Source organism: Magnolia sinica, chromosome 15 (genome assembly GCF_029962835.1).
Source record: "Magnolia sinica isolate HGM2019 chromosome 15, MsV1, whole genome shotgun sequence".
In the NCBI taxonomy this organism is placed as follows: domain Eukaryota; kingdom Viridiplantae; phylum Streptophyta; class Magnoliopsida; order Magnoliales; family Magnoliaceae; genus Magnolia; species Magnolia sinica.
In genome coordinates, this window is record NC_080587.1 from 4,090,229 (window position 1) to 4,107,185 (window position 16,957).

General features: G+C 40.7%; 3 protein-coding genes across 11 annotated transcripts in view; all 3 read left to right on the top strand.

The window, feature by feature from the left end:
- LOC131228094 (uncharacterized 38.1 kDa protein-like) overlaps nt 1-6,692 on the top strand; it is a 112,409-nt gene extending 105,717 nt beyond the window's left edge. Inside the window, exon 10 of the mRNA XM_058223925.1 lies at nt 6,382-6,692. The gene's annotated coding sequence lies outside the window, so the exon portion shown is untranslated. The remainder of the gene's footprint in view (nt 1-6,381) is intronic.
- LOC131226672 (putative disease resistance protein RGA3) lies at nt 1-7,495 on the top strand. 9 transcript variants are annotated; one of them, XM_058222296.1, is made up of 4 exons: nt 1-3,562; nt 5,489-5,768; nt 5,909-6,279; nt 7,036-7,495. In XM_058222296.1, the coding sequence occupies exon 1, from the start codon at nt 23-25 to the stop codon at nt 3,488-3,490; it is 3,468 nt and encodes a 1,155-aa protein (XP_058078279.1). In that variant the 5' UTR covers nt 1-22; the 3' UTR covers nt 3,491-3,562; nt 5,489-5,768; nt 5,909-6,279; nt 7,036-7,495. The 9 variants fall into 9 exon arrangements, with proteins under 9 accessions (XP_058078279.1, XP_058078282.1, XP_058078277.1 ...); XM_058222299.1 differs by lacking the exon at nt 5,909-6,279 and having other exon boundaries at nt 5,489-5,660; nt 5,723-5,768; XM_058222294.1 differs by lacking the exon at nt 7,036-7,495 and having other exon boundaries at nt 5,489-5,660; nt 5,723-5,768; nt 5,909-6,692.
- Nucleotides 5,888-16,957, top strand: part of LOC131228096 (staphylococcal-like nuclease CAN1) — a 21,185-nt gene continuing 10,115 nt past the window's right edge. Inside the window, exon 1 of the mRNA XM_058223927.1 lies at nt 5,888-6,279. Coding sequence (XP_058079910.1) covers nt 5,888-6,279 — 392 coding nt within the window. The remainder of the gene's footprint in view (nt 6,280-16,957) is intronic.

Consider the following 16,957-nt stretch of genomic DNA (forward strand, 5'->3'; position numbering starts at 1 on the left):
TCTCTCTCTGTGTTCTGGAACAATGGCGAATGCGCTTTCAATGGTTGTGAACAAACTTCGAGAAGAGGTTTATTTGGTGGGTGATGCCAAAGAAGAAGTTGAAAAGTTAGCTTCTACATTGGAATCCATTCAAGCACTTCTTAATGATGCTGATATTATGCAATTTCACAACCAAAGCATTCTAGTTTGGTTTAAAAAGTTGAAAGATGTGGTTTACGATGTGGAGGACGTGTTAGATGAGATGATTCCATTCCCAGAATCTGAATCAGGAACCCACGACGGTGACGATCGAATCATGGGAAACCAGCCATGGGCCTGCTTATTTTCAGTCTTTTCATGTTGCGGTCTAGAAGATTGGATAAGGTTGGCCCATGAATCATGGACCGACGGTGATGATACTGATAATCGCAGCATCGGAGATAAGGTGCAGACATTTGTCAGTAAAGTCGTATCACAACGCAATTTTGCTAGTAAGATAAGAGAAGTAAGGGCGAAGCTGGATCAGATTGCAGATGACAAAAAAAAGTTCAGTTTTAAGGAGATTAACAGTTTCCGTGGAGGTAGTGAGCTTCACAATGCCAGTTCTCAAACGAGTTCGCTCGTAGATGAATCGAAGATGTTCGGGAGAGACATAGACAAAGATATCATAATAAGCAAGTTGGTCAGTGGGAGCAGTTTTGAGGAGGGACGGATTCGTGTCATTTCGATAGAAGGCGTTGGTGGGTTGGGCAAGACGACTCTTGCTCGATTGATCTACAAAGATGAAAGGGTGAGGAGCAATTTCAATGTGTTTCTATGGGTTTGTGTTTCTGATGAGTTTGATGTAAAAACGATTACCAGAAAAATTATAGAGGATGCAAGGGAGAAAGCTGAGTTTTCTGATCTAAACCCACTGCAAAATAAGCTTCTCGAGACATTACAAGGAAAACGGTTCTTGCTTGTCCTTGATGATGTGTGGAATGATAATAGTGAAAAGTGGGATGAACTATGGCTATCCTTCCAAAGCGGTGCTCCCGGAAGTAAGATTTTGGTCACTACTCGTAGCGAGAAGGTTGCAATTACGTGCGAATCCGCCTACATGCATAAATTGAAAGGTTTATCCGATGATGATTGTTGGTCACTGTTCAGTAGCAGAGCTTTCACTGGGAGGAAAGAGGAAGATCGCCTGGCGTTGGAAAAGATCGGAAGAGAGATAGTGAACAAGTGTAAAGGAGTGCCTCTTTCAGTAAAGGTAATTGGAAGCGTCATGCGGTCCAAGAGGACGGCACAAGATTGGCAGGACATCTTGGAAAGTGAAACATGGGAAATACCCGACATCGCGAGAGGTATCTTACCGGCATTGTTGCTGAGCTATTATAATTTGCCTGTCCATTTGAAGCAGTGTTTTGCATATTGCTCATTATTTCCGAAAGATCATGAGATGGAGAAGGATAGATTGGTCAAGTTGTGGTTAGCTCAGGGTTTCATCAAGCCGCAGGGAAGAAGAGGGATGGAAGCAATTGGCGAAGATTACTTTGACGAGCTAGTGGCGCAGTCTTTGTTTCAAAAAGAAGAAGTCGGATGTACAATACATGATCTCCTTCACGATCTCGCCCAATTCATTACAAAGAATGAATATTGCATCTTTGAGATTGGAAAGTCGGACTCCAGCTCTGTTACAGCTCGTCATTCATCTTTTATGGTCAATTGGGAAACGTCCGAAATTCCAGCCCCTCTATGTTATGCAAAAAAATTGCGAACACTCCTCCAAATTGAAGAATCAAATATTGATACCATCCCTGCTAATTTATTCGAATGCGCTAGCTCCCTTAGGGCGTTGGATATTGGTGCTGGCATTCGCGTTAAAGAATTGGCAAGCTCAATTGGGTTGCTGAAGCATTTACGATATCTCGACTTGTCTCGTTCGCAGATAGTTGAGTTGCCGAAATCTGTGACTCATCTCCGCAATTTGCAGACCTTGAAGTTGAATTATTGTCCGGAGCTCGCTAGATTACCAAGAGGGATGGACAAACTGGTTAGCTTGAGACATCTGGAAATTGCAGGCACAATGAAACTAAAGTGCTTACCTGAAGGGTTGGGGAGAATAAGTTCCCTTCGGACGTTGAGTAGGTTCATGGTGGGAGGCAATGGAGGATGTAAGATTGGAGAGCTTAAACGACTTAACTCTCTCCAAGGAAATCTAGTAATAGAAAACTTGAAGAGAGTGGGTAATGGGGACGAGGCTAAGGAAGCTGAACTGTACAAGAAGTTACACCTTCGTGTATTGTCTCTTCACGTGTTACTAGATCCTAGGGTTGAATGGCCAGGTGACCATGAGGTGTCAGGAGATGATGAGGTGGAGAGGATGGACGATGTACTTGAAGCCCTCCGACCACCCCATACAAACCTAGAAAGGCTAGTAATTGGGAGATGCATTGGTTCAAAATTCCCAACTTGGATGGAAGATTTGCCTTTCTCAAATTTAGTCGACTTGAGATTAATCGATTGCTACAAGTGTACGCAGTTGCCTGGGCTCGGGAGACTACCTTCGCTCAAATTCCTTCAAATAGAGGGAGGTCTTATAAAACGTGTCGGCCATGAGTTTTACGGGAATAGCTGTGGTGGGGGCATAAACAGAGTAGCATTTCCGAAGCTGAAACATCTCGAATTCTGTCATATGAATGAATTGGAGGAGTGGGAGTTGAGAATAGAAGATGGAGAAATAATGCCGTCTCTGCAGAAATTAGAAGTTTATTACTGCCCGAAATTGAAGGCACTGCCGCAGCACCTTCCAGAAACTCTAACGTCCCTCCAGATCCTGGAGTGTTCTGAAATTAGTGGGATGAATTGCCTCCCACCATTTCTCAAAGATTTTCAAGTGTTTAATAGCAGTAGGATTTTGTCGATGCCATTACGAAGCCTACAAAGCCTAGAGAAGTTTTCGATCGATGATATAGAGAACATGACGTTGCTCCCAGACGGATGGGAGCAGCTCAAGTCACTAGAGGATCTTTGTATCGGTAATTGCTCTAAATTGAGGTCTCTTCCTGATGATTTGGGACAGCTCAAGTCGCTTAGAAGTCTCCAGATCAACGACTGCACCGAGTTGCGGTCATTGCCTCAAGGGTTGCAACGGCTTATTTCTCTTGAAATCATAGGCAGCAGCGAGATTTTGTCAAGGCCGTTACCGAAACTCCCAAGCCTCAAGGCGTTTTCTATCTGGAATTCCGTTAACATGATATCGCTTCCTGACGGATGGGAACAACTCAAGTCACTAGAGAGTCTTTATATCTACGATTGCTCTGAATTGAGGTCTCTTCCTGATGATTTGGGACAGCTCAAGTCGCTTAGAAGTCTCACGATCTGGTATTGCCGTGAGTTGTGGTCATTGCCTCAAGGGTTGCAAGGCCTTACCCATCTCACAATCCACGGCAGTCCAAAGCTGGCGGAAAGATGCAAAGGGGAGGATTGGAGCAACATATCACACATCCCAAACATCCAAATTGATTAATAATCAAGTGAGGTGCTGCAGATAGAAGATCCATCAGGTAGGCAAGGTTCAAAGAATACCACGGCCAACCAGGTACTCTCTCTCTCTCTCTCTCAATTCTCTCAACAGATAAATGAGTATAGTAGCTATATAGTTGATTGGTTCATTCAGTTGCTGCTATTTTCATGCTTTTCATCAATCCAGATGGCCCAAACGGTTTGGATTCTTGTGACCCATAAGACAGTGGGGCCCACACATATCTAGTTGTAGAGGTGTTTCTAAAACCAGCCTCACGTGTGTGCAAGGGACCCATCTGCATGCCACCCACATGTTCGCTTGAGCTTTGGTTCTGCCTCATGTTTGGGCTCATCTACCTAAATAAATGGACGGAGTGCATATAACAAATATTTCACAGTGGGCCCCACAAAGCTTAGGGTTGTTGAAACCCCTGTCGTGTTCCGTGTTCCGGCTAAAGAAATCCGCATAGGTGGCAGTGGGCCAGGTTAAGCTAGGCACCACGCAATGTGAAACTTAAGGTTCAAGGAGTTAGTCTGGACCCAGCCCAGTATGCGGACCAAGCCCAACTCGAGAAAGTTTGTTGGGCCCACCACATCCCAACCCAACCCCACCAGCCCAGCCTGCAATTGATAAAATTCCTATTTCCCATCTGATTGTTTTTTGATTTGTCGATTGATCAAGTGGGCCTCACTTAGAAGAACAAAATCAACTGTCTACATTCAATATGCATGAGTTGCCTAATCAAGGATTGGAATAGAGTATTTGTAGGATAAAAAAAAATATACATGTGAAGATAAGTGAGGCTAAAATGACTCGAGCCCAATGCTATTCTAAAAATTCACTGATCCATGCATGGCAGGCCCAAGCCCTGCCCATAGGCCATGCTAACAGGTCCAAGCCCACTCCAAAGCTGGGTCAAGCTTGTCAGGCTGGGCGGGTCGCCCAACCCATTACCACCCTTATGATTGACTTGATGGAGAGCGGGCACTTTCATGACAAAGATGAGAATGCCTGGTCGGAGGCGGAAATGATCCAAACCGTCAGAACCTTAAATCAGTCGTATCTCGCAAACAAGGATGAGTTTTCCACATATTAGATATGATTTTGGAGAAGGACCTACTTTAGCCAACCAACCCTGCTATGCAGGTTTGCTCATGCCAGATTTGCGAGAGTCCATCAAATTGATGGTCAAAAGTTCCATTTGGTTTTGTTTTTATTATAAAGAATAAGTTTTACTTTTGAGTATAATATTTTGTCCTTTGAGTTGTAGAAGTCATTCCCAACATGAAAAGGGCTTAGAAAAGTTAGGGAAAAAACGTGGTTAAGCCAAAAAGATACGACTCCTACAACTCAAAGGATAAAAAGTTATACTTAAACTAAAACTTACTATTTATAGTAAAAGAGAAAATAAAAGGGTCTTTTGACTATCGATCTGATGGAATCTCGCAAATCCGGCTTGGGGAACCTGGCGCAGTGGGATTGGCTGGCTAAAGTAGCTTCTCGGACCCCAAAATTATATATAATATGTCTAGAAACTCATCTCTGTTTGTGAGATAGGACTGTTTTAAGGTTCTGATGGTCTGAATCATTTCCGCCTCCAATCAGGCCTTATGATTGACTTGATGGAGAGCGGTTGCAGACACTTTCATGACAAAGATGAGAAGGCCCTATTAGAGGTGGAAATGATCCCAACCGTCAAAACCTTTAATCAGTCGTATCTCGCAAACTGGGATGAGTTTTTCGACATATTATATATGATTTTGGGCTAGGAGGACCTGCTTAAGCCAAACAATCCTGCTATGCCAGTTTGCCCATGCCGGATTTGTGAGATTCCCTCCTATCAACGGTCAAAAGCCCCATTTAGTTTTATTAAATATCTTAATTATTATAACAGTCAATTCCATTTTTGAAATCCTATTTTCTATAGCAATGATGAAAATTCTCATTAGTGGGCCACTACCATGCACAAAATGCTCATCCAGTCATCTTTCCTTGTGGCAGGTACAACAATCAAGGATGAGCACGCACAAAAGTTTATAATCGATGTTTAAAGATTTCATTATCAGCCAAAGTCTACTAATTGTGCAAAGATGCAGAAGGTAACAAGAGGAGGATGGGCACAAGATGGCATGCATGTGTCTCCAATCTCCGAATTGAAAGAAGCCTGACCAAGGTATGGATGGCAATCTCATTCTATTAGGTCCAAGCAAGCGTAACTCATGTAGACACATGCAGGTGTGCCTACTGGATAATGTGAATGAGATCCACAACATCCCATCAGGTAAACTGCCTTATGCTCACCTTGAAAATAAAAAATTAGGCTGGCCCAAAATTCAGTTATACCACACCATAGGGAAGGATTGGGATGTGGATGCCCACTATTTTTTTTTGGCAACTGAAATGCAACTCTTTATTAATCAGAAGAGAAGCATAAGCACTCTCAAAAGATACATTGGAAGGCTGGGCATAGTCTGCAAATGCCTCTCCAAAAAGGAGACTTCTAGCTGCCTTCTGCCGCTTCAATTTGGTTGGGAGAGACTGTTTTATACTTCTCCTTCAAATAATTTCTCCAGATACTACCAGGATTCCCGAAGAAAATCTCCCCACGCCATCTTCATTATGTGGCTAAGCATAACCTGTCTCAGATTTTTCATCCCCAGCCCTCCTTTCTTAGGCAAAGCGATCCGCTTCCAGCTGGTCCAATGTTTGATTTTATCCAACATCAGCTTAAAATACATGAACGTCCCTGATGATGCTGAGATCACAATCACCTGCTCTATTGCTCTTGCACGGTTTGCTGATAAGTTTTTATCAATGAAACATTCACTTTTGCTCTTGTTTATCTTCTGACCTGAGACTGCTTGATAGTTATGTGTGAGGCCGACAAAAATGAGATGCCTCCTAATATATGGGCATTACAAACAAATTCCAATGTATATGTTTGTCAATGTATAATCAGTGAAGCTCTATTGGCCTACAAAGAAAGTCTCTCCATCCATACCACTAAATGTGGCTGCACATGCCAGCATCTTGCACACTCAGCCTCACTCACAAATGACCCAAATTCCCTTTTCTTTCTATACAAACCCACCTCGTGGTCTCTAATAATATCAAGATTTGTTAACCCATAAAAGTAATTCCATTAAAAAAATTTGCCTCCACTGCTTGTTGTATTTATAGTGTCTTCAAAATAAACATGTTTTTTAAAAGCTCTTATGTTTGTTACACATTGAATAGGAAAGAGCTCAAAATCACCTTTATAAGAAAAAGGTTCTTCCTTGGAGACATGAGCCCCTTCTAGAGACTATACATTGATGAGCATGGGATGGATGTGTCTTATATAATTTTCCACACACACCTAGCCTGGGCTGTGGTTTGGCACAATGTGGTGTGGTGTGATGGTTTTTCTTCAATCTTTGTAATGGTTTTCTCTTTAATTTGACATTGTCCTAGAACATTATAAGTATAAATTGTAATGAAGTTTAAATCAATGCAGGGAAAACACCTAATCGCTCTGTCTCATTGTCAATTTTCAACTTATTTTGCAGCCAAAGTCCCCTGTAGTTTCCTGGATCAATCTAGTAATGCAACCAGAGCCAAGTACACATCTGAGGTGGGCCTGCTCAAATCTTTGGGACATTTTTGCTATCGATTCAGTGCACTCTTGTGGGGCAGTAGTACTAAAGATAGCTAGTGACCTGGTCGTGTTCAGTACCTTCCAACCACACTGCTACTGCTCAAAAAAGCTAAGAGGATTGCTGGAGGCAGACATGTACAACAACCACCATCCTTGCATAACTAAGATCTCTCTAGTTCTTAGCCTTTTATATTACTACATCACATTACTTGTGTTATATATAATAGAGAAAAAAGAGAATTAAAAAAGTATTGAGTAATAATTTGAATACCTTGTGTGGGATTTTTATTTTTTCATTTTTATTTGATTAGATGTCTACAATGGATCTTACTATTTGAGTCATTTGAGCACGGGTACCATGTTTCCAGTCATGGAGGAAAGGATTAAAGATTGATTTTGGCAATGCTATATTATTTTACTATCAATATGGGGTTGTATCACCCTATATCATGTTGTGTGAGTAGGTGGATACAGTTGTGTCATTTTTATTTTTATTTTTATGTGGAAAATGATTTACATCTATTTGGGTGGGCACCATAAAAAGAAAGAGGTCTCACCTATCCTATAATCCACATTAAAAGGAAAACAAACCAGATTGCCTAGTTATGGAAGTAGCTAAATACAGGAATATACATAGCCACTACAAAACACCTTGATACTTTACCACTCAACATCTGAAAACAGGGCAGCATAAAACCTACACCAAAACTGTGGCCTGCATTCATGAACCTTAGCATAGGCCTCTTCTCAGGTTACTCAAAACCACTCAATTACCTGTCATGGTAGATCCCAGCAAGTAAACAAAACACCTACGCAGAATGATCTTTGAAGCCCCTAACAACCTCCCAAACTTCTTCTTCCTCTTTTTTTTCTTTTTCACTGTAAGGGGGCATGCTCTAGATTTTCATTACAAACTGCGGTTGGAGATAATCAACTATTTTCTTGTCAACTTGGTATGCCTTGGCAAGAAGATCATCTGAGATGGGTAGATTTGATCCAAACACAGCATTCGCAATGGTGATGGTTCCTAGGGCTAAAAGTCATGCAGGTTCTGGCTGCTTAGTCCTGCAATGGCTATGGCATTGGTGTCGCAGATGTTGAACTGGAAGTGAATGAGGCCTACTTGGAAGACAAACACATCTCCTTTATGAAGGATCTTGTGGGGCCCTACCTTTAATATGGGTCATTGATCATGTGGGCCCACCTTTGATGTCAACCTTCTATCACGTGGTCCCACATTCAATGTCCACCATCCTTCATGTGGGTCCCATATTTGGTGTGGGTCGTCCATCATGTGGGGCCACACTATGATGTAGGCATCTATCATGTGGGGCCCACTTTTGATGTGATTGTGTATTATGTGAGCCTACCTTGATGTGGACCATTTATTACGTGGAGCCTCACTTTCAATATGGGTTGCTCAACATGTGGGTCCAACTTAAAGAGATTGTAAAGTGAAGACGAGATGGTAAGATGGGAATTACTTAAAAAGTTGAAGGACAAATTTATCCAAAAATTAATATAAAAAAATGTCTGTTCCTTTAGCTAAAATAAACTCTAAAAGAAAAAAAAAAAAATAATAATGGCATCTCCATCACTTATTTTTTAAGAGCTTTTTGATTAGTTTTTAAAAAACAAGCTCTAAAATTAGCGCTTTACCTAATAATCTATTTTGAAAATAAAAGTTTATTTTTTTAGAATAAGCAAATAAGGTCTTATTAATAAAAATGCTAAACAGCCGACCCTTGCATCCACCGAGTTCTTGAGTTACGAATCAGACACATAACTGATTTTTTGACAGTCTCTGCTCGAGTTCTCCCTGTGTCAACTTAACTGGCCCCAGTTTAATCCAATTAGCTAATTTTAGAACTTTGATGACATATACACGATGGGGCCTACTTGTTGGATGCCTTGATGTTGCATAAACTTTCTACAAGGACATGTGTTGGCCACTTGTGCATCCACCGCATGGCATGGTTCCCAACTAGTAAGGGAGAGAAAATGCAAGAACGTGTGACCCACTTTATGTATGGACCGGCATAATATTTGGGCCACTACATTTTAACAAGACAACTCACTTGATGAATGTACCTAATCTCAAACATCTACCATGTTGGAACATGTGTTATTAACATCTTTATTTTATTTTCATAATATGGTCCACCCGATAATTGGACCATCCTAATTATTGGGTCACAAAACATATAATTTAGGTTCCACGTGATGAACGAGTCAGATCTTGCAAACGTACATGCGTCATGTGCGTTGACACGTGCATCCATGCATCACATGGTATCCCCTCATGTTAGCATTCTATATCCAATGCTTACATGGACTGACGACTGATCGAACTCGACTCTGTCAGCACCATGAGTCAGAACTAAAAATAGAGGTGACTCAGCGACTACACTTGCCATTTCCTTTCCCAAATGCTTTTTGGCATTGTTAAGGAAATACAGCCAAAATTCGCAATGAGCTCACTCGGCATGAGCCTGTTAATAAACAGCCCATCTCGTCGTCCTGACTAGAACTGGGCCCTGGATAGCCACATCTACAAATCGTACCTTTTTATTTGGGGTTTAAACTTATCAGTTACAAACATAAAATAGCCTGATTAAAAGACTCAGTAACATCACTGACTTGGTTGGTGTAGAGTCGAATCGGGACTCTTTTGAGCCGGGGCTGAACCGGCCTGACTCAGCCCAGGTCGTTAAACTATGATAAACAGGCCTGCCAATGCATGATCAGGTTTTCAAAATATCAAGGCCCATGCCCAACTGAAGGACTCTATTATAGGCCAGGGTTCAAAATCAGGCCCATACACAAACCACAGGCCTCTATTAGAAAGATGGACCGGACCTGCACCAGGCGAGCCCATCCTTCTGTTAACCCAAGTGCTTTGGCTTAACCATAGACCGCAACATAATCTGAACATTTATACAATGCGGCCCACCATGGGTTGGTCAAACTTTTTAGGAGAGACCAATCAAAGTGAGGCCCAGCAGATGAATGGTCCAGATCATCTGAAAATTGCATGAGCCTCCCAGTTAAGTGGAAGCGGATTGGCTGGTGACCCTGATCCATAGCTCAAGTGGTAGACTGAGTGAAAGATACCTCGTTTCAACACTGGGGTCTTGGTATGGATCCCCAGCGGGGGTGGCTAGCAGTGAAGTGTGAACTGAAAGTGTTGTGTACTACCAAGCTAACAAAAAATTTAAAAAAGCCATATAGCTGGTGTGGGTACCTGTTACGCGAAGACCAGCAGTGACACTCCACATGCTCTAAAATGATCTCAAAAAATGGATGAACAGTATTGATAATGATTTTTACTAACACAACAAATAGCAGGAGGGATAATGATTTTTGCCGTTAAAACATTTGTAGGGCCACCATAACGTTTATGTTCCATCTAATCTCTTCATGAGATCACAAAGATCTGAAGAGGAAAAACAAATATCATATTGATCCAAAACTTTTATGACCCCAAAAGGGATAATCCACTGCCTTTTCAGTGTGGTCCATTTGATATTTATGTCTTATTTTGGGCTCAAGCCTTAATAGGAGATCGCCAAATGGATGGACGGTTTGGAAATAACACGTCTCATGATGGAACCCACAGAACTTGCTGACATCAACACGAGCTGGGTTTTTGTGGGGTGACCATGTGTTGTATCTTTCATCGAACCCTTTTATCAGGTCTAGCTCACCAGCATGTGGTACAATGGAAAAAACAGCCAGATAACAAAATCCGATGGACCACTCCATGAGAACTTGGTAGTTACCGGTGCAATTTTACATTGTTCACGTGGGTGTAACTCATATGGTCGGTTCAAATGATGGATATCAGTACATGCGATATATGTATATGGTGGAACCTACTGAGCTTGGATGGCTCACCACGGTTTATGCAAGCTACACAGGAAAGGAAATGTTGGTGCATTAAAAGATGGGAGGAATGGAGTTCAATCGCTATCACCCCTTCTGGTAAAATCTCAGCTAATTTCTGCTCAGTTGCTATATTTTTTAGACAAGCTTACCCTCTTTTAAAAGGAAAAAATAATTGTGAAGACTAATGGCGCAGGCTAAAATGCCCAGAGTTATTTGGGGTAACACATCATATTGTGGGGCCATCTACACACAGATTGCCTGCCACTCCCAAGGTTGGAAGCTAGGTGGGGCCCACAGTAATGTTTGTGAGAACTGGCATGGGTGCCGGATTTGATGGAGTTGGGAAACATTGGGCTGGCTGATCTGTGATTGTGGGGCCCACCATGATGTATGTGTTTTATGTCCATGTCGTTTATCCATTTGGCAGCTCATCTTAAGTCATGAACCAAAAAATGAACCAGATCCAAATATCAGGTGGACCACACCACAGGATACAATGGTGATTGAACACCTACCATTAAAAACTTCATAGGGTGCATGCAATGTTTATTGCCATGCATCCAACCTTTCGATAAGGTCACACATGATAAGGTCACACATAATGGATAAAAGGAAATTCAGCTTGATCTAACTTTTGTGACGCATAACAAGTTTTTAATGGTGGGTGTTCAATCACCATGGTTTCATGTGGTATGGTCTGCCCTAGAATTCGATATATGCTTTATTTGTGAGTTCTTACTATAAAATGATTTAACAAAATGGATAGACAGTGTGCATATAAAAGACATACATCACACTGGGCCCCATAGTCACCAATCCACCAAATCTGTTTCCATGAAAAATCTACTTTGCCCACCGCTTTTGCCAGCTTATTTCATGGCATGAGATAAAAAATGGGATAGATCCAAAACTCAAGGCCACACCATAGGTGATGATAGTGCGAATTGAATGCCCACTGTAGAAACATTCCAAAGCTATAGATGTTTCGTGTTAGCCTAAAAGTTCTATCTTTTCCATTCATCGTGAATGGCCCTTACAAATAGTTTGGACCGCATATAAACAGTAAGGTAGACCAAGAAAGGTTTCAATAATAGGCATTTCATTCCCCTTTTTTCCACCTGTTGTGTGGCTTACTTGAGTTTTAGATGTACCTCATTTATTTTTTATTTTTTATTTATTTTTTATTCACAACTCCAAGTGTAGGGTCACGATGTAGTAATTATCTCAGTATGATTGAGGTTGAATCCATAAGGACTGAACCTTGTACGTATTTTGAAAGTAACTAGAATCAAAACTAAAAGAAAATGTAATCTAAATCAGAGAATGTATGAGAATAATTGTAAATTAAGTAACTAAAAACTTGTAAAATTCAAAAGTATGAAACTAGGGTTTCCAACGATCCACTTGTAGAGATTAGGGAGATCAGAGTCCCATCCTTATCCAGTTAGATGATATTTCATTAAAATCAATTCTGAACTTCCTTTAATCTAGTTCTCAATAAATGAGAGGTATGAGAACTAGAATTGATTCTATTACAACACCATGCCCATGAGACAAAGCAAACAACAAAATTTACCAATCCATAACCAATCTGAGAGAATTATGAACATTAGGAATGGTTCCATCATCCAACCATGTCCAATAGACGATGGCGAACAACAAGGTTTCCTAAATTCATAATCTCAATAATGAAAAAGATATACCCAAAGCTATCGCAAATCCATTGTAATTTAAGTTACAACAAATCATTAAAAACTAAAAGTATTCCTTATAATCAACTAGAATCAAAGAGAGTTCAATAAACATGAATCAAAGCCATAAAAATGATCCCATCAAGCTATAAGCTTCACCTCTTAGCCTTAGCTAAGAGGTTTAGCCCATCATAGACATGATGAAGTTAAAATCTCTAAAATAAAACATCAAGATAATGAAGGAAAAGGGAGAAGAAATATGGCCGTCCAATCCACGCGTCTCTCTCTCTCTCTCTCTCTCTCTCTCTCTCGTTCTTCTCCTTGCTGCTCCACACGTCTGATCTCTCTCTCCTCTTTTTCTTCCCTTTTTCTGTCCGTGAGAGGCCTCTTTTTATAGGTGTTGCAAGTCTGTCGGATGGAGTCGGTTTCGTGCGTAAGCTTACGCAGAAGCGAATTCAGAAACGTCTTGCGCAGCTAGAACGTGGAAGCATCTTGCGCTCGACCCGTGTTTGGTGCGGATGGCCTACCACTTTGCCCCATCTGACTTCTTGGGGATGGTCGGTGTTGGCTTGGCTCCCATCTGAACGATTCGGATTCGCCATCCGATTAAAGGTGGTAGGCCACAACATCTCCCAATGGACAATGTCTGTTTGCACAACGTAAAGCCTTCGAGTTCGTACGTGTGCATGGATCCATATGATTGGCATGATTTTGGTCGATTTTTCCTTCCAAACAAGATGGACGAATCGGATCTTTCATCCTGATCATGAATGTGGGCCATAATGCATCACAGCGAATGCCCGTCCGCTGCTGCGTAAGAGGAAAGAACTTTCGTTTTGGTTGGGCATCGGGTCAAACCACGTTTGACCGACTCTAGGTTCGGTGCAAAGTGGCTGATGTGCGCTGTGTGTGCATCCAACCCAAGGTGGGGTCCATCATGATGTTTTTGAAACATCTACACCGTCCATTCATTTCTTCTGTCTCATATACGAGCTGATCCCAAATCTAAAGAATATCCAAGGATCAGGTGGGCCCCAAATTGGTGATTTGTGGCTAATCTTTCCATTGGACCACTTTCACACAAATCCAACGGTTACAATTTTACATGTACGGTTCCTTAGGCCGGATATAAAGTTTCGTGTCAAACGGATGATGGGAACCCTGTGATCTTGCATTCAAAACAATTTTCAGGCTTCCTTATCTTTAATCACTTGGTTTTCTCGGATCTTTGGCGTGTGAATTCTTCAATCTCGGTGTCCTAGGATCCGTCTCTTGCTTTGGTGATTTTTTAGCATCAAATTCATGCTTTTAGTACCCTTTTCAGTCTAAGCTCCTAAATTTACTTTGCAATATATAGATGATTAAAATAAAGCGTTAAACATTATCATGTTCATAAAACCAAGTAATAAATATGGTCTAATATGCAATATTTGACCCTCAATAAAAGATCTTCAGGATCACTGGACTCTAGTGACTTACTTGTAAGTAGATGAGCTCCAATGATAGCACATGTTAAAGGTGATCTTTCTTATTGATGGAGGGTCTTCAACTTTCTTAATCTGCAACAGCTATGGATGCTTCTTATGCAAGTCGTCAGTGTTGGGTCAAGGTATTCTATGTAATCTTCTCTATTAAATGTTGGTCTTAAAGTGTTGGAGAGATTCTAGAATATTTTCCATTCAGAGGATTTCAGCTTAATAATTTGCCATTAAAATGTTGCTGAAAGATCCTTGAATGGTGGAGTTTATTCTTCAATCCAATCTATTGATTTAACAATGATTACATTTAAGAAGGGATTAAAAGATGAACTCGCATGAGAAGTGAGATTTAAGATGGAGGGTAAATCAACTATAGTAATAACTCTCTTAAATCTCTTTCTTTTTCTCACTGTAGAACCTAAGAAGCAAGCCTCTTTAAATAGGCAATAAACTTCAAATGGTATTAAAAAGGGGGGTAGAAATCTATCTGAATTCGATGTCATCGAAGGTCGTTCAATGTTATTGAAGTTTCCTTCGATGGCTCGAACAGACTCTGATGTCATTGAGTTTTTCTTACCAAGAGAACTTGAGGTTTTGTTTGAAAAGTTATGGAATTCAAATATCGATGTCATCGAAGTTTGAATTTCGATAACATCGAATGAAGTTCGATGGGATTGAATAATTCCTATTTTTCCTTGATAAACTCTCTGGATAGATTGGTCCTAATTTTGATGTCATCGACTTTTCCTCGATGTCATCGAATTTTCCTCAATGTCATCAAGGTTACAATGCCATCGAATCAATCATGATTTTCCTTAACAGCCCGCTGGACATTTTGTGCCTATATTTTGATGTCATCGAGCCTTCCTCGATGTCATCGATGTTTGAATTTTGATGACATCGAATGGATCTCGATTACATCGAGCCGTCTCTTACCATCCTTCTAAAATGAGAGATTTCCCCAGAGACGTTCGAAGAACCAACTACGATCTAAAAGATTCCGAAGACCAAGGGGTCGAATTGACTTCCAAGCCAATCCAGATGCTATCTCAGACCCAGATCATAATAGAGTTTCTGAATCTACATCAAGCCTTGTTCTATACAATGATTGAAATTAAGATAATGAAATATTTGGTATGTCCAAATGACATATAAGTATTAGGGGTCAAATCCCTCCAACACTCCAAACCATTACAATTTTGGAAGGAGTTGGTTTAATCTAGATGGTCCAACACCTTGAAGTTGACAAGGTAGGGCATCAATAGAGATGTTCACTGGTCTTGCTCGATAGAGATTAGCCATTGAGGTTCTCAGACCAAAACCCAGTTGTCTCTATCAGAGGAAAATTGGTAGTCCTAGGCTTAGTCTTTAGTGGGCTACGAACATCTCTGCGATGGATCAGCTATGGAAGAAGATTTAAGAAGCTAACGAGTCTAGAGTCATTTCTTTCCAAGGCAAGTCCCGATTTTTTAAGAAAATGATTACATATCCAGAAAGCCCACATGAAGGATCTATAAGCCTGGCAAGGGGGCTCTCACCGCCTTGAGAGAACTAGAAAAGGAGCACAAGAAAAAGAGCTCGAGGCCCATGCCAAACACATGTATATACTTTTACATTTATTTTTCTTTCATATCGAACTTTTCATAATCTAGTTCACTACTGCCCAACGGCTCCCGCCGTAGTACATTTATCTAAGGAGTAGGCAAAATATCTGTGACCATAAGTCGCTAGATCACCATGTCCATTTGAGTTCTGATTTAGTTGTTCATACTCCAATCATTTCCTGGTGATCACCTTCCTCGATTGTCTGTTTTGATAAGCGCATCAAGTATTTATTTAGTTTTTCACATTTGTTTATGTATATGGTTGTAAAACACGGTGATTGTAAAAGGGCCAAGTCATTAATAAAATCGATTGTGTTTAACCTAGCTTATTTCTCTTTTATGCAAATATTCTATTCTGATTGATAAATATTATACTAAAGCTCCAGTGTAATAAAATCACTTTAAACCGGTTGATCGTGCATCTATCAACCTAAGGTGAAAAGAACTCATCTGTGAAGGCTAACTCGTACCCTTACACAAATCTCCTAAGTATAGAGTGCATTAATTGGTGGTCAAGAGCACCTTGGATCTTAGTCTAGTCTTCACTTTGTCCATGTTAATGCGGGGGGCAACAATAATTCAGTCAATCTAAGAAAACCCTTTGGTCAAGTAGACTTGTATAACAGATCAAGGCCCTTGGTCATACGAGTAGCCTTGACTAGCTTAATTAAGGGCAACTGGTTGGACTCAACCTGACTTGACACTTAAAGTCCTACACTCCAGCTTGTCTCATGGGTGACATAGGCCTAGCATAACACCCCGAGCCTGATCTTAAAAAACATGGTTGGACATAGACATGAGCCCAACTAAGTTTGGCCAGAAAATTGATAAAATCCTTACTTTATGCCTGAATGTGCCTAATCTATCCACTAACCAAGTTAATATCACATGTGAAAAAAAAAAAACACATTTAAAAAAAAATTATTCTATATTTTTTAATTGTTATAATTTTTTTTAAAAAGTTAATGTTGTATTTTTATTTTTCGATCTTTAACTGTAAATGGGTATCGAATAGGGCTGAAAGTTAGGTGGGTTGAACTCGACCGACCCGACATTGGGTTGGGCTTGGGCAGGATGTGTCGAGTTCGATCTCGGTTTTAGGCTATACAAACACCAACTCGAAAAAACTTGGGTCAGGCTCGGGTTGAGGTCTTGGGTTGCCTGACCCAACC

Bases quoted from the DNA above. Each gene is read 5' to 3' on its own strand.
- LOC131226672 (XM_058222296.1), top strand. From the start codon at position 23: ATGGCGAATGCGCTTTCAATGGTTGTGAACAAACTTCGAGAAGAGGTT.